This window comes from Trichechus manatus, unplaced genomic scaffold (genome assembly GCF_000243295.1).
Source record: "Trichechus manatus latirostris isolate Lorelei unplaced genomic scaffold, TriManLat1.0 scaffold00235, whole genome shotgun sequence".
Classification (NCBI taxonomy): Eukaryota; Metazoa; Chordata; class Mammalia; order Sirenia; family Trichechidae; genus Trichechus; species Trichechus manatus.
Window position 1 is genome coordinate 1175798 of NW_004444171.1, and position 25316 is coordinate 1201113.

Genomic DNA, 25316 nt, shown 5'->3' on the forward strand with positions numbered 1-25316 from the left:
GAGCTCCCCAGAGACAAAGTGTGAATACTCTCAGACTGCAGAGGCACTGGGCCAGCCAGCTCAGGGACTGGGGAGAACTCTCAGTAGAACTGCTTCTGCATCTTCATTCAGTCCCCCACCCTGGGAGTATGGGAGGAATGCCAGGAGGAGCCAGGCAGTGATGTCCACACACAGAAATGAGCTAGAGAGGCCTAGGCAGCCATGCTTTCCAAATCATTAGCTGGTAATAGTTTCATTGTTTGGGGGATTCTATTAGGAGCCCTGCTGGCACAGTGGTTAAGAAGCTTGACTGCTAACCAAAAGATCAGCATTTCGAATCCACTAGCCGCTGCTTGGAAACCCTATGGGGCAATTCTTCTCTGTTCTATAGGATCGCTATGAGTTGAAATCCACTCGACAGCAACAGGTTTTTTAATTGGTAAATGCACTGTAACTCTTGTTTGCAGTGAGGGGGGAAAGGGATGCACGTGTGTGAGTGCATGTGTGTGCATGTATGTATACATGCACACACACACACTTAGTATGTACATGTGTGTAAAGCTGTAGAAACTTACAAACTTAGGCATCATCAAAGAGTAAGCACAGTTTCCAAAAGGCCCTTACTTCCCAAGGAAGGTTGAATGGGGAGAAAAATCAGTTTTTTGAATACTGAATATAATGTAATTTGTTAATTAGATATGGTCTCAGATTTGCATATTTACATGCTAATCTCCAAGAAGGCAAATTACAGAACTTCCTTTGAGCCCCAGTTTTATTCCCAGTAAAATGATAATAGTACCTACCTCATAGGACAGTGGAGAGGAATGAAGGTGAGAATTTACAGAAAATGCTTACCACAAGATACTGTACTTTATAGAATAGATTGTCTTCACATTTTCCTGTTATACATAATTACCTATCCATATACGATAACATACATGTTTTTGAACTCAGAAGTTGATGTGTGCCTTAACGTGCTCAGTACATAAACAAGAGTGAATTCTTAGTAGTTCAGTTTTACTATGGGGGAACAGAACAACTTTGTACTGCAATTATACTTTGTTTTTTAAACTTTTGTAATTTTTAGGGAATCAAATATTTAAGGACAAAATTAAAAAGTTAATTTGAATTATCCTAGACCAAGAACTCATTCTCTTGAAAAATATTTAACATTTAATGTTTAATGATGTGACATTACTTACATTAAATGGTAATTTGTGAAATGGAATGCAGTGTGACAAAATTTTATATTTCAAGGCTTATGCTTTGACTACCCAAGACCTACACGAGGCTACATTTTATAATGGTGAAACAATTTTAGACAAATTTTATTCATTTCTAACCACTTAAGGGAGTCCTGGTGGCACAGTGGTTGAGAGCTCAGCTGCTAACCGAAAGGTCGGCAGTTTGAATCCACCAGCTGCTCCTTGGAAACCCTATGGGACAGTTCTACTCTGTTCTGTTGGGTCGCTATAAGTCAGAATCGACTCGACAGTGGTGGGTTAACCACTTAAGAGCCATAAGCAGCTGCATTTCTCTTCAGTTTACCAGTAACCATAAATACTCCCTACACTGCATATTCATTGTCTTACACAAAACCAGGGACAGAGCCATTGCCTGTATGTCTGAAGTGATACTTTAGGACATTAACTTACAGTTAAAGTCATATTTGAGTGCCATATCAGCATTAGCACTCTCAGTACTATGTCAGTTAATCGGATAGTTTTATGCTATATAGCATATTATAATGTCTCCATTTTTAATAAGGTAATACCTTTTAAAACACCTTTGTCTTTTCTCATATTATCTGAGTTGCTGGTACCCCCATTAAACAGAATAACAACTGAAGTTGAGAAGTTCACATAATGGGTTAGAGATCAGTGAAAACAACAAGAATAGCAAAAGTTATTGTAAAATTGACAATACATTGTTAATTGCTTGAAGGCCATTAATCACCTCTGTATCTAGGCAAACCAATTTATGATACTTTTGTTTGACACCATGGATTACATTTTCTTTTTTCCGTTAGATTTGTTTGGTCTGTCAGGGAACCAACTAAATAGATGAAGAATAAGGATTTGCCAGGAAATGATTAAACTAATCACTTAAAGGAACAGCTTTGAAAGTGTCTCCCAAAATATATTTGGCCAATACAGTAGCCCCCTCCCCATCTGCAGGTGATACATTCCAAGACACCCCCACCAGGGATGCCTGAAACTGCAGATACTACTGAACCTATGTATACTATGTTTTGTCCTGTACGTACATCCCTGTGATGAAGTTTAATTCACAAGTTAGGCACAGTAAGAGATTAATAACAATAACTAATAATAAAATATAACAATTATAACAATATTCTGTAATAAAAATTATGTGAATGTGGTCCCTGGGTGGGTGGAGCAGGAAGGCATGAGGTTTCATCAAGTCGACCACGAGTAACTGAAATCGCGGAAAGCCAAACCTCAGGTAAGAGGGAGCTACTGTATCCCAATATTTTATTAAGTTTTCAATGGGGAAAAAAAGGAGTTTGTTGTCAAATAAGTTTGGAAAACACTGGTTTAAACAAAGTTAAATAGATCTATTTCCTTGAGGACACCTGAGAGTCTTTCCTCTGCTAATTCAGAAGTTTATGCAACAAGTTTGAGTAGCTAGGCTGTGAACATAATTGTGATAGTTACTAGGATGTGACTCTTGGAGATAAAATGTGCGTGTGTGTGTATGTGTATAGTATCTACTAAAGTCTTAAGAAATAGGAACATGCTGGGAAACTGACCTATAAAACAGAACAAGATCTTGAAGATTTGAGGAAGTAGTTGATAAGGAATACTGCACATAGAAATTGGTAGCTCTTTTTGGGATTTAAAAAAAAAAGAAAAAACTCTTTGCCATCGTGTTGATTCCAACTCATAGCGACCCTATAGGACAGAGTAGATCTGCCCCATAGGGTTTCCAGGGCTGTAATCTTTATGGAAGCAAATTGCCACATGTGTCTCCTGAGGAGCGGCTGGTGGATTTGAACCTCCGACCTTTCTGTTAGCAGTGGAGCACTTTAACCATTGTGCCACCAGGTCTCCTCCTTTTTGGGATAGGGGAAAATATTAATATTTTACCACCCAGTGTGTTGTATGAACATTTTCTAATCTTAGAAAAAGGTGAACGAAGAACATTTCTCCTTAGGAATAATACAGGGTGCTATGCAGTCATATCTATGGTGTCGCTATGAGTCGCAATCAACTGAAAGGCAATGGGGTTTGTTTTTTTTTTTTTTTTTTGACATTTAGCACACCATAAACTGCTCCAGAACACTGTAAATGAGATAATGCCATGAGCTCAGACCTGTGGCAATTGCAATCCTGTTTCTGAGTAATCATTGTGACAGCCTTCTGTTGCCTCTGTGATGGCAATAGCAGAACAACAGCAGCGCAGTAGTAGCTAAATAAGGATTTTGAAGCAATAATTCTTTTTAAAAAAAAAAATAATAATAATGCTATCTTTTAAACTCTTTATCTCTAATGATATCACAACCCAGCTTTCTTTTTGCCTTCTTTATTACAGTTACATATGGGGCTGATGGCTTTAGGGATTTTCATGCAATAATTCCCAAATCTTTCTCTCGTAAGTATATGCCTTGCTTCCAGAAAACAGAAATGTATCCATTTTGTTCTCAGTTTCCATAGTGTGAACATTGTGAATGCATGTTGTTTCATCCACACCTTCCTTCACGCTTGAAAAAGGAGATAAATATTTAGCATTCTGTTCATTAAACATCTGCCATCAGGGATGTTCATTTATACAATGAAGTACATAAGTAAAGTCTTAGACTTTGGGGGATGTACCGTAGAGCATGCCTTTTGGGGTGGCCATGGGAGTAATAGAGTTGGAGTGGGAGTAGCATGAGTAGAATTTTTATAACAGTTGATTTTATAAAAAAATAATAATAATAGTTTTGTTATGGATGTTATGATTATCTCCTTTATTGGGCATGGTAATAAAATGGGCATAACTTTCTGTCACTATCAAACAACCCAACATATTTTCAAGATGATTTTTATAATTTTATGGGCCAGGAAAGAGACGTATTCTCCTTCTGTTGCTATGGAATATTCATTTCAGAACTGAGAGGAGAAACTCCAGGCTGTATGCTGTGGTGCCTCACTGCATGAGCAAACACACAGTTAGCGCCTGGTGCCTATGGGATTGTCTCTGGTCTGTGCTGTTAAACCAACAACAGATGTTAATTTCATTTTTCTTATTTAGGTATTGAGAGCTCATAAATGATAAATATATGTGGGTAATGCCCTTTGAAGGAATATTTTAAAGAATGGATTTGGGGTTTTTGTTGTTGCTGCTGTTATTGTTGTTTTAATGCACAGATAGCTAAATATTGACAGGATTTTGAAGTTAGTAGCCCCCTTAGAACTGAAGTTTTCAGAGCTCCTATTAGTAATGTCTCTAGTATCATAAGGTAACATCAGAAAACAGGTTGTACCTGTTAATACTGTAACAGTTATTAATACAGGCGCAAATTTAAAAGGTTTTGGTAACAGGGATAGGTTTCTGGCGTCTGGTTATCAGAAGTTATTTTGTGACTTCACAGGATCTAGCAATGCAAATCTCAAGTATAGCATTTGCTCACAAAGTAGATTGACTACTTTTCCAGTATATAAAAATTATAGAAATCTTTCTCTTACTAACATTCCTTTAACTTTAAAGCAATAACTTGCTGTTTATTTCTGTAAGACATATATGTATGTATGTATAAGTGTTGATATATTTCTAGATATATATGTATATAATGTGCATGTTTATATGAATATGTAAAGCATTAAGGTACTAGGACAGAGAAATAATATAATTTTGAGATGAATAATCACATTACTGAAATGCTTTGAAAAGTCAAACACACTTAAGAGTAAGATAATACATTCTAAGTCATGTGTTGATTACATCTGAGGAAGGTTTAGACTCAAGCATATTATAAAGCAGATCCTTAAGTGATACCTTCAGCATGTAAAAAATTGCTACATATGAAGATATATGGGACTTAGAGCTTCTACAGGACAGACGATGTATATTTTGATACTCTATATATTTATATAAATGGGCTCACAAGGTGTGAGCATGTTGCTCTCCCTCCTCTCACCACCCTCCCTGCCCCACCACCCCGAGTATTCACATTTAATTATCTTCCTCACACAAATGGCTGGCTGACCTTGATCACTTTGCCACCCAAACAGCAACCAAACAGTTCAAGGTCTATGTCACCACCTTGCGGTAATGAGGGAGCTGTCCTCCTCACCAGTTTGTTTTCCCCCACTTTTGAAAAATTAAACGCTTATCCCTGTTGACCCCCTTCTCCTGCTCTATTTTAGTTTGTGCCCCGGTTACCTGAGGAAAATGTATGTGCTTGTAACTTGTTCTTTTTTATACTCTTGCCTCCCTTTTGCCTTTCTTCATCTCTTTCCCTGATTGCACTCAATTTAAAGACTTAATAAGGAGAAGAATATTTCTAATCATGCATCTTGACAAAAATCAAGAACACCTATGTTTTAAATTATATTAAGTTATAATAAATGGTTCCATTAACCACTGAAATGCTTGATAGTTTCCATAAATCTCCTTTTAAAAGCAATACAAAAACATCTATAATCTCTTCATCACAAATTTACATTTAATTACCATCATTTAAGGTCCATCTTAAATATTCTGTTTAATTTTTGCTTGCTAGTCACCAGTGTTGCAAGACTATTTCTGTCTCTCACTTTTTCATTTAAAATATTCAGCAATTCAACCCTACCTGGGCTAAACTCCTACTGTAGTGACTGTTTCAGAGTATCTTTGTAATGGAAAAATGCCTTGAGTACCAAACATTTACCTTAGCAATAAATACAGAGACACATTCTCAAAAGGATAAGAAAATGAAGAGGAAACATAAGCCATTTGTAAGGTGGGAACTGCCAGTGTGCATTATACCTATGCATTAAAAATTTTCATTATTCATGAGTGCATACACTCCTTGGCAGCAAATTCACATCTCTTGGCTCCTGTTGACCCCGACTTCCCTGGATTCTCCTGAGTCTTCACTTCTAAACTCATGTATATGCTATGGTCCACCTTGCACTCAGGGGCATGGGGATCTCTTTTAGGACTGCTTTATTCCTGATAGCATAGAAGTCCTTTAGAGGAAGTTTTTAGTTTTTCCTAATTCTAAAGAGTATCTGGGAAGGAAAAGTAGCTTTTGACTTGGGGTTTGAAAACATCCATTCTCAATATAAGCCATGTTTATTAAATAATAAAATTGGGCCTGTCCATTATCTCTTGTTAGACAGTGGAAGAGCTACAGGGCAGACTTGAGCCAGAATGTTCAAGGGGAAAGAAACGTATAACAAGTCTCCATTTCATGTTCTATATTTAATAAGTTCAACTCAGCACCTTACTGAGTTCAACATTTTTCTAAGTACTGGTAGCAGGGGGGTCACATTTATAAGTATAATCCTTATAGTTGGAGGAGTGTAACATTTCACTGAAACATTATCATAAGTAAGCATTTCTGGGTCCAAGTAAATGAAGTAGATTGATTGTTTTAGAAAGAGTCAAAAAAAAAACCAGTTGCCATACAGTCTATTCCTACTTAAGGAGATGCCAGGTATTTCAGAGTAGAACTGCACTCCATAGGGTTTTCAGTGGCTGTGATCTTTGGGAAGTAGATCTCCAGGCCATTCTTCTGAGATGCCTCTGGGTGGACTTGAACCACCAACCTTTCAGCTAGTAGCCCTGCATTTAACCATTTGTGCCACCCAAGGACTCCGGAGAGAGGGGTGAGGCCAGTCAATTGGTGTCCTTCTTAACTTTCAATAAAGGCAACACCTACTGGATGGACCAAATGACAGTAAATTCAAATTTGGGTAAAATTGACTATTTCACTGAATGTATAATGTTGTCAGTCTGATTTGTATCCCTTAAGGAGCTCTAATTATTAAAAAAATGGAAGGATTCATTATATGACATTCCCAGCAGAATAATGTGTGAGCCTTGTATTTACCTTTGGGTGGGCTCCAAGGTATTTTAATCTGAAACTGCCAGGAGATGAGGAGCTTAAATAAATGTCGGCCACCCATCCTGTTAGCTGAAGCAACCACTGGTCTCATTTACTTCTTCCAGATTGCGTATTTCGAAGTAATGGGCCTACAAACACTCACATACACATCCCCAGAGCCTTCCCCTCACACGTGGATGTGTGCACCACCGTCAACGGGCCCAATATTCCACTTATTTTCTTTTCCCAACAGGGAGAGAGGAACAGGTAAAGGAAAAAGCCCTCGGGACAAATGCCCTTTAGTTCTTACTCCTTAAATGAGAGAATTATTGCTCAAGGCCACGCATGTGATTGTGGAGTTGGGGAGGCTTACAGCCATTGGCTCTAAGGCTTCTGTGGCTGGTGCATGAACAAGCTCTCGGGGAATTGCCTCTCTGCCCCCTCCGTGTGGGGAGGCTGCAAAGGCTGGAGACCCCTCTGTTGGAAGAAACTTCTTGTTGCTCTGACCCCCCACTGGCCTCCCCTATGCCTTTTCTCCACTTTGAGGGGCCAAGCAGAGGAAGCACTGATCCCATTTCTTCAGAGGCACAAAGACACCGTCTTGCACAGTCATTTCAGCTCTGGGTTCACGTTCTCTGAGCCAGGCGTGCTCAGCCCCTCAACAGTTCCTCATATGAATTGGTTTCAGTCTTCCTTTGACTTCCTTCTGAACCACCTCCAGACTGTCGTTGTCCCTTTTACAGGAGGTGTGTGACCTGGCGAGTGCAAAGGACTCCAAACTTGAATTAACACAGAAATCCAAGACCACACGTGCTATTTGTTTCTCTTTCTGTCACATGGCTCCTGGAGCTCACTGTCAGCTAAACCCTCAAAGCCTTCTTCACACTTATGTTAGGCCAAGACATCCTGAGCTTGGGGTTTTAAAATTGCATTTTAACTTAAGTAGACCTTACATGTACTGTATTTTATGCAAATAACACACGCCTTATATGTGTGTTCGCCAGCCATGCCCTCCTCCCCCCACCCCGTGAGATATTTTCATAAGCGCCGATATACCAATTTTTTTACATATTGCTGTAAAAAAAATTAGCATAGTGAGCTTAGGAAAATATCTCATGGCAGGAGGGCACAGTTGGCAGACAAATGTAGAAGGCACACGTTATTTACATAAAAATACTCTTAGGTCTATTAGGTTTCAGCTGTTGTGATTCAGTCTATATTTGCAACTTCTTAGGATGTCTTCAAGCCCTGACTTCTGTCAGCTACAAAAATAATAAGCAGGTTGCCCGTATTCTCACTCCAGGCAGATGAGAGACTACCATTATCATGGACACCCTCCTCTAATGAACACAAATCTCTTAATCATTTTTATATACCTAGCTCTCGTGGGTGCAGTGGTTAAGCACTTAGCTGCTAACTGAAAGGTGGGTAGTTTGAACTCGCCAACTGCTCTGTGGGAGAAAGATGTGGCAGACTGCTTCCATAAAGACTACAGCCTTGGAAACCTATGGGGGCAGTTCTACTCTGTCCTATAGGGTCACTGTAAGTCAGAATCGACTCAACAGCCATCAAGGTTTTTGGTATCCAGTTTACATTTGTCCACAAATATATGAGAACCTTTTCCCCCATACCCAAAAAACCAAAACCCATTGCCATTGCGTCCTTATAGAAGAGAGTAAAACTGCCCCATAGGGTTTCCTAGGCTGTAATCTTTATGGGAACAGACTGCCGCACCTTCCTCCCATGGAGTGGCTGGTGGGTTCGAACTGCCGACCTTCCGGTTAACAGCTGAGCTTTTAACCACTGCGCCATCAGGGCTGCTTTTCCCCCCATATTTAGAGAAAATTTACGCAGTTTGAATCTCATATGCCTCCAGGACTAACAGTGTCCCCCAGGTTTATTCACCAAATCCCCGTTGGCTCCTGGCAGCCATTATTCCTCTCTTAGTCCTCATTCATTTGTTCACATCATAACGTGACCTGGAATTTGTCTTCAGAGGGTTAGCAAGCTCCCAGCTCTAAGACATCAAGCATCTGCCATCTAACTCTTACTTCAACTTTGTAGAACATTTCTTCTGTTGCGTCCTCTGTCATGTTTCCAGTGCTCGTGACTCCTTGGTCTTGCCTGCAGCGGTCTGTGGGCATTGTCTGCACAGTTGTTTTCAGAGCCATAAAATATCACAGCAGTCTTACATTTTTGCTCTGAGTTTTGCACTGAACATTCCTGCTGCCATTATTACATTTTTATATACGTATTTTTACACCCTTCCATCTTTGTGCAGGAGCCCTAGTGGCACAGTGGTTTAGTTCTCGGCTGCTAACGAAAAGGTCAGTGGTTCAAACCCACTAGCCGCTCTGTGAGAGAAAGATGTAGCAGTCTGCTTCTATAAAGATCACAACAGTGGAAACCCTATGGGGCAGTTCTATTCTGTCCTATAGGATCGCTATGAGTTGGAATCCACTCAACGGCACACAGCAGCAATAACATCTTTGTGCCTAAAATTGTGCTTGGGTATCTACGCTGATCTCAGGATTATTTCTGATTTGACTCTCGTGCTTTGTTGAGCCTTTTTTTGTTTTGTTTTTACGGCTCTCTCTGGGAGAGTGTCATGCAGTTCAGTAGTGATAGAGTCTTGCTTTCAAGAGCCACTCATCAAATTAGTCATTGGTATCAGATCTTCAGGAGTAGTTGAGTGTTAACAAATGATTAACATACTCAGCTACTAACCGAAGATTGGTGGTTTGAATCCACCCAGAAACACCTCAGAAGAAAGGCCTGGCAGTCTACTTCTGAAAAATCACCCACTGAAAACCCTGTGGAGCACAGTTCTACTCTGACACACATGGGGTTGCCCTGAGTCAGAATTTGTTTTTTGTTGTTTTTATCAGATCTTCTGGCTTTGAAAACCTCTGTGGCTTTTAAGGCAAAACTCACCCCATGCTTCCTGCTCACACTGTCCTCCTCTCCTTCCTTCCTGAAACTTTGCTCTACCTTCCTGCACAAGCAGCCCACAAGCAACCCCGCCCTTGTGCTCCAGATGTCAGACTCCTGAAGTTATCCCTGATGCCTTCACGCTGTTCTGCTCTTGTGGATATGTGTGTGGAGGTATCCACACAGTCTTCATCAACACAAGCCATAAGGCACAACATACTTGCCTTCTTAACAATACAGAAGAACAGCTTGGAGTTTCTGGCAAGTGCTAATATGCCATCTACTGACGGGTGTCCTTGGGAAAGCAGGAGAAAATTCCCTTAAGTTGCCTTTAAACGTATAAACTCTAGTCAGTGGAGGGACCTACTTGGTCCACTGTGTAGCTTTCTTTTCCAATCCCAGGAGCCCTTGGCTGGCACCCTGCATTGTGTCATGTCCCTTAGCTGCAGTGGTTGAGGACCTTGCCACACCAACAATCATTTACTCCCCTGTGTACTAGCTTACGCCGATCTAATTTTTAAAACCACTAGACACGTGACTGAAAATCATCCCAGGTTAAGAAATGCAAAGATCTTCAAAGCTTTATTACCATGAGCATGTCAGCACAGGTATTAGGAAACAGTGAGGACCGAGTGAATTCGCTTGCACCTGAAAAGATACACAGCACATATCTGAGAATCAGATCACAGAGAATTCAAAAGTCATAGCACACCATTGCCTGGAAGGCCAACCTACCTGACTTGCTTCCCTTGTCTCCTCTCGCTTACTGTGTCAGTAGGACCTGGTCACATGTCCCTGGTAGCTTGGATAAGTTAGCAGGAGTTGTCGAGATGGAAGGGGTCCCTACATCTCAAGTCTTCAGAGTCTCTTAGGGTAGAACATTCATCAGACTGGTGCCTGTGATCTCATTAATTTCTCTCATTTATGCTTATTTTTGTAAGTCTTTTCTCCAAAGAACAAATGGAAAAACCTTGGTGGTATAGTGGTTAGGTGTGCAGGCTCGGGGGGAAGCTGCCTGCAGTCACCTCTCAGCGCTGTCACTTACAGCTATATGACCTTAAGAGAGCTGTTCAATCTCTCTATACCTCAGATTCTTCAACTGTAAAATAGGATAATAATAGTACCTCCCTTTTAGGGTTGTTGAGAGGGTTAAATAATGTGGTGCAGTTAAAGTGCTTGTGTGTCTGGTCATAACCATTATTGTGATGGGGCAGAGACTCCACCTGTGGATAGCTACATTTGGAGTGGGTCCACCGACTGTGTAACAGGTCACTCTTCTAATCCAGCTTCTCATCTAATGACCCATTTAATTCTCACAACTGCCCTGTTAGACAAGGACTGTGATAGTTCCCATTTTTACAGATGAGGAAACCAAGGCACGGAGACATAATATCTCAGAGCTTGTAAATGGTGGAGCTGATATTCCAAGCCAGATATTTTGATTTCCAAGTCTGGACTCTTACCCCTTAACTGAAGAGGAATGTTTTGAAGAAAATAAACTTGAAGTGTTTTATTTAAAACAGTTCTTCTCAGACCTGAGCGTACATCAGCGCGCCCTGGAGGACCTGTTCCAACACAGATTACCAGTCCTATCCCCAGAGTTTCCAATTCTAGAGGGCTGGGATGGACCCAAGAACTTGCTTTTCTAACATGTTCCCAGGTGACGCTGATGCTGCTGGTTTAGGAGCCACACTTGGAGAATCACTGATTCAAAACATGGATCAAAAAATGTGTGATCTTGTCATCTATCTCATGGATTGTTTTACTTGGCAGAATTTACGTACCTGTTCTTACCATTCCGTAAAAAATCATCATTTAAATGATGACTTTCGGGGTAACTGTAGTTTCTCTTAGTTATTACAGGGTCAGGTCATCAGTTCATCATCAGTGTTTCAGAAGAAAGCAGACAAAATGCCTCTTGTTTTCTTTTTGAGGAAAAATGTACAGATGACATAAACATCACCCTACACATGACTTAAAGGAAATGATAATGTAATGTTGAGCAGGCAGTGGGTAAAATATTCATTAACAGTGGCATTTCACCCCTCTCCCCATACACAGGCCACCTTTCTTTCTCTTTGAAAAGCTATTCCAGAACTCTTACATTCATATTGGATCCCAATCAGTCTTTCATCGATTGAGAGGTATTTAAGAAATCATGCCTCTACTTTAGGACACAGGCTTCATTTACATAATTATAAAATAAAAAGGAATTAGGATGCTCATGTTCCAAAGAAGCAAAGAAAGTATCTTTCAAGAATCTGTGGTCAGAAATCCGAGCATGTATTGGCAGAGTTTTGTCCCCAGGTTTATTAATATTTACCTGAAACAAGGAAAGGTAGCAGTATCAGTAGCAGATACTTTTCTAGCTTGACAGATTCTTATTAGGAATTTTGCTAAAGAAGTTTACACACCCTAGGGAGTTGGGTAGAGGGCAGTGATGGTTAAGTGGTAGAATTCTTGCCTTTCATGCAGGAGACCAGAGTTTGATTCCCGGCCAATGCACCTCATGCGTAGCCACCACCCACATGTCAGTGGAGGCATGTGTGTTGCTGTGATGCTGAACAGGTTTCAGCAGAGCTTCCAGACTAAGACAGACTAGGAAGAAAGGCCTGGTGATTTACTTCTGAAAATTAGCCGATGGATCACAGTCTAATCCTGTTGTGTATGAGGTCACCATGAGTCGGGGCCAACTTGATGACAACTAACAACAACAACAGAGAGTTGGATTATGTGACCCCAAATTCACTCTACGGGGCGCTCATCCTGCCGAGACATGTAGGAGTTGCCTCCCCTCCCTCCTGAGATTCACCAAGCCTGTACCACTGTGGATGCTGTGACCTTCAGCTATATAGAGTGAGGGCACAGCTTTCAAGTGGGAACTTTATAGATAGCCTTCTTGTGCATTTTCAGACACTCCCATTTGGACCTGTGGTGAGGACAGGCAAGATATTCCTACAACCATGCACCTCCTGCCACGTGCCTGTCATCAAAGCCCCCTGCGGGCGAACACATCTCAGCCCAGGGTGCTCACCTAGTATACTGCTAAGACCCCGCTGTTTAGTCGCGTTCTGTGTCTATTTGATTGTCTTTTTGCTGCTGTACTGTTCCTTTTTTTTTTTGCAATGACACTGAGCGGCCTCCTGTATTATTTCTTTCAGCCAGTAATGTTAAAGTAGAGACTCAGAGTGATGAAGAGAATGGGCGTGCCTGTGAAATGAATGGGGAAGAATGTGCGGAGGATTTACGAATGCTTGATGCCTCAGGAGAGAAAATGAATGGCTCCCACAGTGACCAAGGCAGCAAGGCTTTGTCAGGAGTTGGAGGCATTCGACTTCCTAACGGAAAACTAAAGTGTGATATCTGTGGGATCATTTGCATCGGTCCCAATGTGCTCATGGTTCACAAAAGAAGCCACACTGGTAAGGCCTGGCATAGTTCTTCCTTTAGTGTCCTGGAAAAGGTCCCAGGGGTGTTGAAGGAGGCAAATATCCTGCTTTAGCTGAGTGGTTTTGAGTATGTTTCAAATTGACTGACAGCCCCAGCGTTGCAAGTGATTGACGCTGAGAGGGGAGGCATATCATTCTTATCTTGGAACAACATTTAAAAGAGCTTCTAAACATGTACCTACTAATTCTTCCCTGTGAATTAAAGCAGTAACTGAAAGGGAGCCTTAACAGCATCGTATGCAAGTCCTGATATCAGAGATTGAGGACCTAATAGTGTACGTGCTAAATAGTTTCAGCTACACCTTTTGTGTTCCATGTGGTAAGTGGTCCACTCTCAAGAAAAGAAAACAAAACCAGACAAACGGATATTGACAGATCACAATTTACTCCTCAGATGTTCCACCAAGAAGCCATTGGTAAAAATATGCATTTTAATTAGATTCGAACTAACAAGGCTTGGCTTTTGGAAACACTGGGGTATTATGGAAGAGCAATTTCCAGAAAAGAGTTCAGATCAGCTTTCAGAATGCGGTACCCTCCAACAGGTAGAATTTTGAATAAGATTGTTTGGTTGCCACAAATTTTCATCTCAAACTGGTAAATACTTTAATGCCAAAACTCCCTCTTATTGAATGGTTGCTTGAAGGCTTCAGACATAGAGGAGAATATAATATTCTGTGTCCAAAAATGAAGGAATAAGGTCAAGCTAGTGTCAGATAGTTGCAGCCCAGCTCACACAATGTTCTCGAATTTGGGGGTGTGGGTAAGTACAGGGTAGACCCAACTGGCCCACGTGCTGCCCTGTTCTGTGCGTCCCTAATAGTCACGTCAATTGAACAGTCAGATACTTTTCCAGAACTGCTGAGTCCCCACCACTAATGGTGCTAAAGACTCTTAGAAGTCTAATATTAGTGGGACAAACTTTACCTTTAATTGTAAGTATGTGGTTTCTTTTGGGTTGAATGAAACTTGACTCTTCTTTCTATGGAAAGGGGCCCTAAAGACAGGCAAAGCATGATACACTCAGTAACTCTGATGGTCACTGAAAAACATATAAATCCCTGATCCATCGCTGCCTTTGAGATGGCATGAGTAGATCTTCATAAAGCTAGTTTCTGCCACTACAATACCCAAGAGGGAAAAAAAAAAAAACTAGATGAAAAGCATACTTTGCAGACACGAAAGATTTTATAAGAGATCTCAGGGAAGTGAGGAAGAAGACTTGAAAATTATAGCCCCGTGTTATTTTCACTTGGGGTAAAACAAATGTTTATCAAAAATGATGCAGGAATTCAGAAAACCCATTGTGGAAAAAAAGCTGGCTTATCGGGAAATGCAGATATTTTTGCGGTTGTAGTTTTTATGTTCGAATCAGGGCAGTTTTCTAAAACGATGACTTTCATTTGCAGTTGATGTGGAACATACGAAAATATGTTTTCAATGAAAAATTAACTTCTGAAATTAAGTAAACTTTGCTTTTCCTAATGTGCCCCCTGAATCCTCCAATTATCCAGTGAGATAGCTACGTCACCCCCAGCCCTAACTAAAGCTTGTAGAAGAGTAATCATGGTCTTGCCTTTTGTAATGATGTGGAAATTAAAGTGAAAATAGGATACCCCGTGACAGACACTGCACAGAATGCGCCGGGGCCCATTTTCATACATTCCTGATGAAGGAATAAACCTCACAAATGAATTACTTTCCTGCTAATTCATGTCAAGCCTGACCATAGAGGGAAAATTCTCTTAAATAAATATTTGATAAATGAATCAAATTCTGGCATACTAAATTTCCAAAATATAATGACTGCCTGACCTGATAAAAAGAATAATTACCTTTAATGAATAAGCCTGCCAGGGACAGATATGCAGCGGAGCCCTGCTCACCGCTGCCCACTTCTCCTCACACACGGTGGCAGAATGCCGAGTGCTCACCAATATGCCTCCTTCTCCCACTGACAGAAAGAGGAAATTCCAGAAAAGTAGGTACCTCTCAGCAATTTTATCGTTCCTGCCTCAACCTTTATTTAAAGTACAATTAAATAAAGCAAAACCTGAGACAGTGAACTCGTGGATGGTCTTCCTAGTGCATTTCCACTTGCATAAATAGAAGGGTCACAGGTAGATATAGAAATAGATTGGCCAAACTGGATTCAAATGAACAGAAGTACTCGATATGGTTTTATTTCCCTGGGATCTGACGGAATATGTTAAGGAAGGCATGATTGGCTCGCCGCTGACCCCTTCCCTGAGTTCGCTTAAGTGTAAAATGTCTCTGAAGCAGCACTTCTGAAACTCTAAAAAACCAAAGAAAACCAAACCCATTGCTGTCGAGTCGATTCCGACTCATAGTCCCTAAAGGACAGAGGAGAACTGCCCCATAGGGTTTCCAACGAGCAGCTGGTGGATTCAAACTGCCAACCTTTTGGTTAGCAGCCGTAGCCCTTAACCACTGCACCATCAGGGTTTCCTCTGAAACTCGAAAGGGCATGTAAATCACTGGGGAGCTGGTAAAAATGCAGAGTCTGACTCAGACTCTGGGGAGAGGCCTGAGGGGGCAATCCTCGCCATGGCCCGGGGATCCTGGTGCTGCTGTCAGGTGATCTCGTTAGGGACGTGCAGTTGCATCATGGATGGTGAATCTTGCCATTGTGGGTTGGCCCGTCATTTGGGAGCTTAGCTGTGATCTAGCCAGTCACCCACTGGAGAAGCTAAGCCTCGCACCCTTGGTGCTTGTTTCCCCTCCGTCAGCCTGTAGGGTGAGCCTGTGCACCAGTTCCCCAGTTCCTTCCCTGATAACCTGCTGGGATTTCAGTGCCATCTGCCACCAGTAGAGCCCCTTCCCTCTGCACACATCACCACCCTGACAAAGCACTGTGCTCCTGGCACTATTTGCTAAGTGGGTCATTGATACCACCTGGTTTTGCTGCTCAGCGTAATCATAGTGCCTCCCCTGCCCGATGGGAAAAGTGGTATGCGTGAAATGCAGAGAAAAAAACCACCATGCAAATATAAGATTTTATTATCCCGAATGATGGGATTTTTTAAATAATAGTTTTTTAGTGAATTATGGTTATTCTGTATGATCCAAAGTTCGTGAGCTCTGCGCCTGCCCCGTCCCCGTCCACCAGGTGAAGAGAAACACAAGCACGCTCATGGTCCCGAGAGTCCCAAGTAAATTCTTGCAGTTCAGATTTAGTGTTTTGCATTCTCCTTCTTCCCATATACCCTCAGAAATCTTATTTGTTGGAGATATCCATGAAGACCCATTTTTTTTTTTACCCAATTAAGTTATTAAAAGTGGCTCAAATAGTCTTCAGAGGGTCCCCTAACGTGGCAGCTTTGTAGAGTCACTGAGATTAAAAAGTGAAATTTGAATTAATAATCTTAAACTCCTCACCCCAATTAAATAAAAGTAAATAAAATCTTGGCGAAGCTTTATCCTCCTTAGCTTCAGTAAGCAGCCGTGAACCAACAGAAGGCAAACGGTGAGCACTGCCCAAAGATGACAAGGAGCTGGGCCTGGGTTCTATGGTACAGCTCCAAGGACAGGCCTCCTTGTCTGGCAGCACCTCTCAGGGGAAGCTCACTTGAGTAGAGCACTCCTTTGTAACTTTAGCAAAGGCTCTATTCAGGAGTCCCCATGCCCTGTGATACATATTCATGCCAGCACAGGCAATCAGAAGGAAATAGATTTTCAGTAAACCTTGCCAGCAGGGATAAAGACACGCAGCACAGCAGGACACAAGAACAACCATTTAGTCAAATTAGAAGACAGATTTCACTCTCTAAGAAACAGCCGCCATTCCTTCTTTCCTGCCCTGTTCTGTGGAAGGCGGACACGGCTGTGATCATCTGTCCTTTGCCAAGACACTGGTTCCACTGGGTGGTCCCTCTAGTCCTTCGGACCTGGGGGAAGCGTAGCGCTCCAGCACCTTATCCCCATATGAAGGGGTGCTCACACCGCCTGGGTCTGGGTTCACTAGCTCTGAGTCATACCACAGAAAACATTTGTATCCGGGAGCACCCCGCATCCTTACATAAGCCTTTTCACGACTTGTTCCCCAACCTACTGTCGTTCCCACCAGCCTGAGGTTTCTTCCTATCCAAATGAGAGCCATGGGCTGGAGACATATTTCATTTTATCCTGTCTGGGTCTCCCTGCACACAGTGATCGCCCTGTTTTATTTTTCCTTTTGTCCACTTAAAGACACCTGCTTACACACGTGCAAACCAATGAAGGACGGAAAGTGTTTCTAATGAATAGTTAAATGATTTCTCTCCACTGAAAGCTCCTCAGGGCTACCTGACTGCCAGCTGTTTTAATCTCCCTATCCAGTGTCAGCCACATGTATGCAGTTGTAACTCAGAGGTTTAGTTAGCTGGTTAGTTAGTTTAGTTGGTTGGTTTTACCATTACCTTCCAACCTGCTTTCTCTCTATTCAGCCAAATTTATTGCAGCTAGGGATTTGTGGAAATACCAAATATATCTTAGTTAGTATCAGTATCCCTCCAATTGGTCTGTTGTTGAATATCATTGTAAATTAGTCTCAACTTTTACAGTAGAACACCTATCCTGCCCACTTTAAAAGAAAAAAAAAAGTGATGATAATCATGAAATTCAGGTGCTGAAATAGACTTTTAAAATCTGGTGTAGATTTTAATAGAACCAGATGAGCTTCTACTTAATCGTTTCTTAATAAGTGCTGTCTTGTTTCCCATAATCATGTTAATCAATTGGGAAAATCATTAAATATACATGTTAACATGTTATTCTTAAGAAAAAGTGTCACTGTGGAGTACATTTTCATGGTGTCTCAACACGAGAAATGGTGGTCACATATCACGCTTCCTCTAAATAAGCACTTGTTTTCAAAAAAAAAACTTGAATATTTCCTTAAAACAGATGCATTACTCTGTTGAGTGAGAATTAAAGGAAATGCTCACTGGCTTAGATTCCAAGTGTTAGGAGACTACTTACTAGGACAATAGTATATTTCTTTTTCTCAGATACCAGCTTATTCCTTTGTTAGGTACAGAATATAGGGACATGAGCTGCCACACACAACAGAGGTTCACACATTTTCTTAGTGACAACATTCGATAGTGCCAGCCCTGAAAGAATTCCTTACTAATAAACTAAATTGCATCTTTTAGAATATTTGGGCTGAAAATATAACGTGGCTTCTATGGATATAGGCAAACAATAGCTTAAAGGTTGTAGGATTTTTGAGGAAAGAAAAAGCAAGAAATCTCAGTGCAGCTCTGATTTTCATGCCCTGCCACGGGGAGATTTACTTTTATTTGGAAGCTGGATGAGCTTCCTTCGCAGCATCTTAACTTCTCATTTTATTCAATCTTTCTCTGTCTCTCTCTCACCCTCACACTCCCTCTCTGTCTCTGTTCCTGATTTGCCTGCTTAGGGACAGACAGGTAATGGAGAAGAAATTGAAAGGGAAAATACAGGGAAAATGTAAATGAAAAGAAGTTATTATAACTGTTATAATGAAGTGCCTTTCATTTAAATATAAGAATGTAACGCTGAAATGAACTTGTGATCCTGAAATGCATTTTTAATGAGTTTCCTTTTTATTTTGCTGCTTCAGTGGCATATTTTAAAGACCCTTTGAAAAAAGCCACATTAAAAACCCCACCAAATGCCACAACACGCAAAATTGGATATTGGTTTATTCCAAAACTGCTGATCAGGAAGAGTGGCTCTTCATCACAAAATGTTGCAGTCACTTTATTTAAATGAGTTTGAATTTGCATTGTGATGTGCCATTCTGATTTAGGGGAAAAAAATTAGATTTTCAGATCAAATTGACCCAACCAGTGAAGCGTTAAGAAGCTGGCAGGTTTAGTCTGAAAGCCTCATGTTCTATCAAACCTGCAGAGCACCAGGGGGAACAACTTTCTCACTGAGATCCCCTCTTGTTCCCGTGTTAGAGTGCTGTTCTCACACACCTCTCCCTCTCCTCCTCGCAGGAGAACGCCCTTTCCAGTGTAATCAGTGCGGTGCCTCTTTCACTCAGAAAGGCAATCTCCTGCGCCACATCAAGTTACATTCCGGGGAGAAGCCCTTCAAGTGCCACCTCTGCAACTACGCATGCCGCCGGAGGGATGCCCTCACGGGCCACCTGAGGACGCACTCCGGTAGGTCCCTTGGCGTCCTGGGTGCTGGGCGGCCCTGCTTTGCCGGGGCAGGGCCCAGTCCCATGTGTTGGGTGTGTGGACGCTGTCCTCCTTGGCCAGCCTCAAAGCTCGGCCCCAGGGTGAAGTACTCCGTCTGGTATTGCCCATCATTTACTTTGAAAGGCATCTCTGGGTGGTGCAAATGGTTAACACACTCAGCTGCTAACCACAGGGTTAGAGGTTCGAGTCCACCCAGAGGTACCCTGGAAGAAAGGCCTGGTGATCTACTCCCAAAAAAATCAGCCATTGAAAACCCTATGGAGCACAGTTCTACTCTGACACACATGGGGTCATCATGAGTCAGAATCGACTGAACAGCAAGTGGTTTTTACTGGTTACATTAACATCGCTGTCCCCTCTTGGCCCCTAATATGCTCTGCTTAAAAGGAAACCCTGGTGGTGTAGTGGTTTAAGAGCTACGGCTGCTAACCAAAAGGTCAGCAGTTCAGATCCACCAGGCAGGTGCTCCTTGGAAACCCTATGGGGCAGTTCTACCCTGTCCTTTAGGGTTGCTATGAGTTGGAATCAACTCGAGCAATGGATTTGGTTTGGTTTTTGGGTGTTCTCAATAAACTAGAAGAAAGGGGTGGGGAAATGTACATACGTACACACGCACACTGTCTCTCCCTCGCATACACACATACACATTTGGAAGCCCTACTTTAAGTAGAGTATTTAAAAACAGCCTCCTCATCCCATTTCATCAGTTAAGTGGGTTTTTAAAAGGATTTCACCAGCCGTACTTTTTACTGGGTGCATTCCTAAAATGCTCAAAAAGTTCCCTAATAAGTTTCTTCGTGTAGATTGTTAAACCACACTCATTGCTGCCTTATACAGAGTAGTTTTAACGGTGTAATGGAGACATTTTCTTTGCAAAGGTGAGAGACAGAGTTGATTAGCGCCCTTGGTTATCTGCCATTGTTGAGTGTAAACCAGTTAACTGAGGCTCACCCCCTGGACTGTGGCTCTCATGCCAGAAGCCAGGCCTTTATTGGAAGGCTAGTTTGGGGCTGTTGCCTGATTTGGGATGACAGCAATTCTCTTTGAGTGGATCTTAACATATATCCCACACCATCCAGAGGTCACAGATAGATCCTAATTTGCATAAATGCTCAGTAGTTCTCGAAACTCTCCCAACCTGTGAAGCCAATCCACCTTTAATTAAATTAAACCTTCTGCTTCCTTAGAAATCGCCCTCAGTATTTCATTATCACATTAGCGCTCATCATCTCACCCTTCAGAGGAAGAGTAGTTCTTGGCTAACCTTCTCTGTGTGTGTTTGCCTGTGGTGTGGTCTAGGTGATAGGACACCACGGGTGTTTTTCACAACCCTCAGTCAATGATATTTGAGGTGCACTACACAGAGGATTTGGAAGCTGGAAGATTGCTAGGGCACGCGTCCCTACCCTTGCAGAGCTTCCAGCCCCAGGCGTCTGGTCGGCCCACTTCTGCTGAGCACCTGCGATGAGCAAGGTGCTGTGGGAGACAAGAGTGCTTCAGTGCCTTCCCTTCAGAGCTCATCACCCACAGGAGAGCCTAACAAGGAGGAAACTCCCCCCCAGGAGGGCAGGAACTCTGTGTTCCTTTGAGAGAGGTTTGCATGGGCTCCATCCATCTCTTGCCCAGAAAATAATAAGTGTATTTAATAGTTGGGGTTTTAGAGGGCTCTTCATTTTGTTCATCTCTTTGTCACACATTACTGAGCGCCTCAGGGAACTCATTCTTCAGTGGGGAAGACAGGTATAAACAAGTAAAGCAATATGTGTTACAAGGGCTACAACAGAAGCGTCCGAGGGGATGGAGGAAGCATGAGGGAGGGAAACAGGTGTGAGGAGAGACTTGCAATAGAAGGAGGGGCTTGGGTACATGCTGAAAGGTAAGTTTCTGAAGTTTACCTTTAGAGAAGTTCCAAATGAATGTGTCATTTCTTAAGTGATCCTAGGAGGAGGTGTGGTACAATTTCTTGCAAGTGTTGGCGAGAACTTTGTCTTTCTCTTAGTGAATAGTACCTGTAGGGGTTCCCCAGACCGTTGGAGACAAGATGGACAGGAGTCGTAGGGAGGTCCTATGAGCGCGAGTTCTGTCATAGCTGCCCAACCAGGCCATCTCAATTCCCATCTCCTTCCTGGTATTAAACATGGAGGAGCCTTCCATAAATGCTCTTAATTAGAAACTCATGATGACTAGGTGATCTTAAAATCTTCCAAGAAAGGAGCTTACACCAAGCTAAGGAACTGCCCTTCCTATACAGCAAGGCAGGTCAGTGGGGAAGGACAGTGGAGTGAGTGATGCTACATCCCCATCACGGGTCAGCATACATACTCAAGGCTGGGGAGGGGCTTGCTGCAGGTGGGCAGGGAGAACAGATGGCTCTCCCAAAATGGAATGATGACAACAGGACAGGGAGCATATTTACATGTCTTCATGTGTTAATAATGGTGAATATGTGTTGTTGTCCTGCCTAGTGGTGAAGAAGGGGTGAGGGAACTAGACCCTCACAGGCTTCAGGTGTGCTGATTCTATAGCATGTGTCCACTGCCTGATAAATGATCTGCGGGAGGGGTGGTGGGGAGAGAAGCTTCACATGTATCACTGGTAAGGTCTCAAGTAGACGTAAACGTAAGTCACCATAATACTGTGTTCAAGTTGGTAGGAAGCATAGCTTCCCATGCAGGCAGAAAACACAAATACTTGTTCATTTAAAGTGACATCAGTCTTTTTTCTTTCCCATTAGGAAATTAGCAACATCTAATGCCACAACTATGATTTAATGTTATTCTGGCTGCACGCCTGCTTATTTCATTCAAGGCGTGTTGGCGTCCTGCCCTAAGTATGACTGATTACTTGTGTAATTCTATATAGCAGGTGGTAGGCCACAGACAGTTTATTTCTATTTTGTGTCTACTGACAAGCGAGTGAGTAATACGATAGTGAGAAAACCATTATGGACCCAGGGATGGTGGTGATTCTGACGTCTTAAAGTGACATTAACACCACGCTCTTGGAAAAACCAGTGATTTATGTTCTACAAAATGACTTCACTAGAATCAGATGAAGATTCTAGCCTTTGTCTGGCAAACTCACATGTGGCCACAGTCTATTCCGTCATGGAACGGCCACTTTCCTCTTCCATTAAAAAACATGACCAACCTCACACCTTTCCCCACCAACTGGTTGTAGCCTAAGGTTCCAGAGACCAACACGTTAGTGGTTACATAGCTGTAGAATTTGCTCTATACTGATTACGAGAATGATTTGGCTGATCTTGCATGGTCTACAGAGGGGATCCGCTTTCTTTCTTCACTGCTTTCTTTGGAAGTTGCAAGCTTGGTTGGAGACGTTCTTTCTTGCAGAATTATTAGGCTATACTTTAAGATTCACTTTAGTCCTATTGCTTGCAGTGAACATGTTTCTTATCTTCCTGGGATAAAATCAATCATTTATTCAGAAAATGGATATTCAGACACCATGCCATTTTAAGAAGCCCAATGGTTAAAGCACTCAGCTGCTAACCAAAAGGTTGACGGTTTGAACCCATCCGCTGCTCCGTGGGAGAGAAGTGTAGCAGTCTGCTTCCATAAAGATTACAGCCATGGAAACACTATGGGGCAGTTCTACCCTATCCTATAGGGTCACTATGAGTTAGAATCGACAGCAGTGCCATTTGTACAGATAGGTGATTTCGATTGTGGGATTTGCTAAAGTTAAAACTTTTCCAAGAAAGGACATTGAGGGGCTCTCTGGATTCTATTAATTTCTAAAAGCAGAGCTTAATAAAATGTGCAGTTTTAGGCAACATCCTATATTTTAACATTACTTCCTGGTGTTGAGAGTGCATCACTTTCTATAGATAAGGAAAGATCCCTTTCTTCCTCTATTAAATGTTCCAGAAGTCCAATTTTGGTTTTCATATTAGTCTTCTTAAACCATAGCTTCTTTTCACCTGGGAAAGAGATTTAACTCTCACAAGCATTGGCTAAGCCATTTTCTGAACATTTTTATTTGGATGATTTTGACTTTTACATAATACTTTGAAAAATGTAAAATCAACCTAAGAAGAAAGTAGAAGACGATGCTGGTCTTAGGGTGGGAATTTATGTTACTTATATAAGTGATTGAAAATGCTTTATCCATTTATCTCCTACAGTGTTACCTGTGTAAGTCTTTATACTTAGGCATAATATGAATTCCTAGCTAGTCCTCACCACTCGGCAAAATTCATGAGGAACTAAACTCATAGAAATGCACCATCCGATACAGTAGCCAGTAATAGCCATGTGTGATATTTAAATTTACATTTTAATCAATTAAAACTAAACCAAAGTAAAAATTCAGTTTCTCAGTGGCACTAGCCGCATTTCAAGTACTCAGTAGCCACACATGACTGGTGGCTGCCATGTTGAACAGCACAGTGGCTACCATATTGCATGTCATAGGGATAGAGAACATTTCCATCATTACAGGAAGTTCTTTTGGACAGGGCTGATCTAGAAATTATGTCATCGTAAAGGTCTTTGGGGAGACCACATAGCTTTTCCAAGTTAGAACAAGAAAATGCATTTTGGAAATAATATGCTCGTTGCAGTAAACATATTAATCCTCCATGGTTTCTTAGAGACCTCACATTATTCCCTTCTAACACTGGATTTGAAGTCACATTGGTTGTGTTAGATCTAGTAGCAGTGCTGTACCAATGGACCTGGACCAGCATGGACCTGGACCCCAGGCCTACTTTAGAGGGAATCTGAATGAATCCAGCAGACACAGGGCCTCCTCAAGTCTCTGCCCAGTTGTTCTACATCCATATTATAATACTGCAGTGGTTATCTTCTCTGGTTAAAAGACAGGCCTCAGTGACTTAATATGAGAGCATTCAATAGTCATTAGTCAGTACAGCGGACAAATAAAGCTGAAACAAGAGTCACTCGGGTTCTCGGTACAATCAAGGAACCCCCTGGGCATTAACATTTTTAAATTCAGTCATTTTGACCAAGTCCATAATGCTTTTAGCTCTCAAGAGTAGAGATTTTTTGTTTTTGTTTTTTACTTTTTTGGTAATAACTGTATTGCATGCATTCCCATGACACATAAGGCCGACATTTAATTGGGGTCTTGAACTCAATTGTGTTTTCTGCAGTTGGTAAACCTCACAAATGTGGATATTGTGGCCGAAGCTATAAACAGCGAAGCTCTTTAGAGGAACATAAAGAGCGCTGCCACAACTACTTGCAAAGCATGGGCCTTCCAGGCACGCTGTACCCAGGTAAGCGCGGAGAGCTCGCAGCGACCCTGGAGCTGGCTCTCCCTCTCCAGCAGGCGGGTGAAGAGGGCCCTCCGCACAGGGCTTTGGCAGCAGAACCAGAGGCCTGCCTCGCCGCCACTGCTGGGATGATGGAGGGATATTTTTGACACAGGTTCATGAGGAGCACGTGGTGCTTCCCCACTTTGTAAGTTCTCCTCTGGCCAGTCCTCACCTCACTCAAGAGAGCTTGGCTTTAGGGCCTCTCCCTCTTGAAATCTGAGGAAACGTCTAAGGTAGTAATGACCCTCAAAAGTTTTTGGTTTTTTTTTTGCTTTTGGTTTTGGTTTTTGTTGTTTTTTTTTTTGTTTTTGTTTTTTTTCTTTTTGGAAACCTGGAGTATCAGTTGCTTCTTTGTGCTTAGTAATCAGAAAAGATGTGAAATCTTGTTTTAAAACTGTTTTTTCACAAAGCTGATCAAATTATGA

General features: G+C 41.9%; 1 protein-coding gene across 19 annotated transcripts in view; it reads left to right on the forward strand.

Moving 5' to 3' along the window:
- IKZF1 (IKAROS family zinc finger 1) overlaps positions 1–25316 on the forward strand; it is a 110643-nt gene that overhangs the window by 62851 nt on the left and 22476 nt on the right. For 7 of the 19 annotated variants that reach the window (XM_023743085.1, XM_023743083.1, XM_023743088.1 and 4 more), the window contains 4 exons: positions 3535–3594; positions 13108–13368; positions 19383–19550; positions 24727–24852. In XM_023743085.1, the coding sequence (XP_023598853.1) occupies positions 3535–3594; positions 13108–13368; positions 19383–19550; positions 24727–24852 (615 nt within the window). The remainder of the gene's footprint in view (positions 1–3534; positions 3595–13107; positions 13369–19382; positions 19551–24726; positions 24853–25316) is intronic. The other 12 variants (XM_023743090.1, XM_023743092.1, XM_023743094.1 and 9 more) reach the window with 5 other exon arrangements.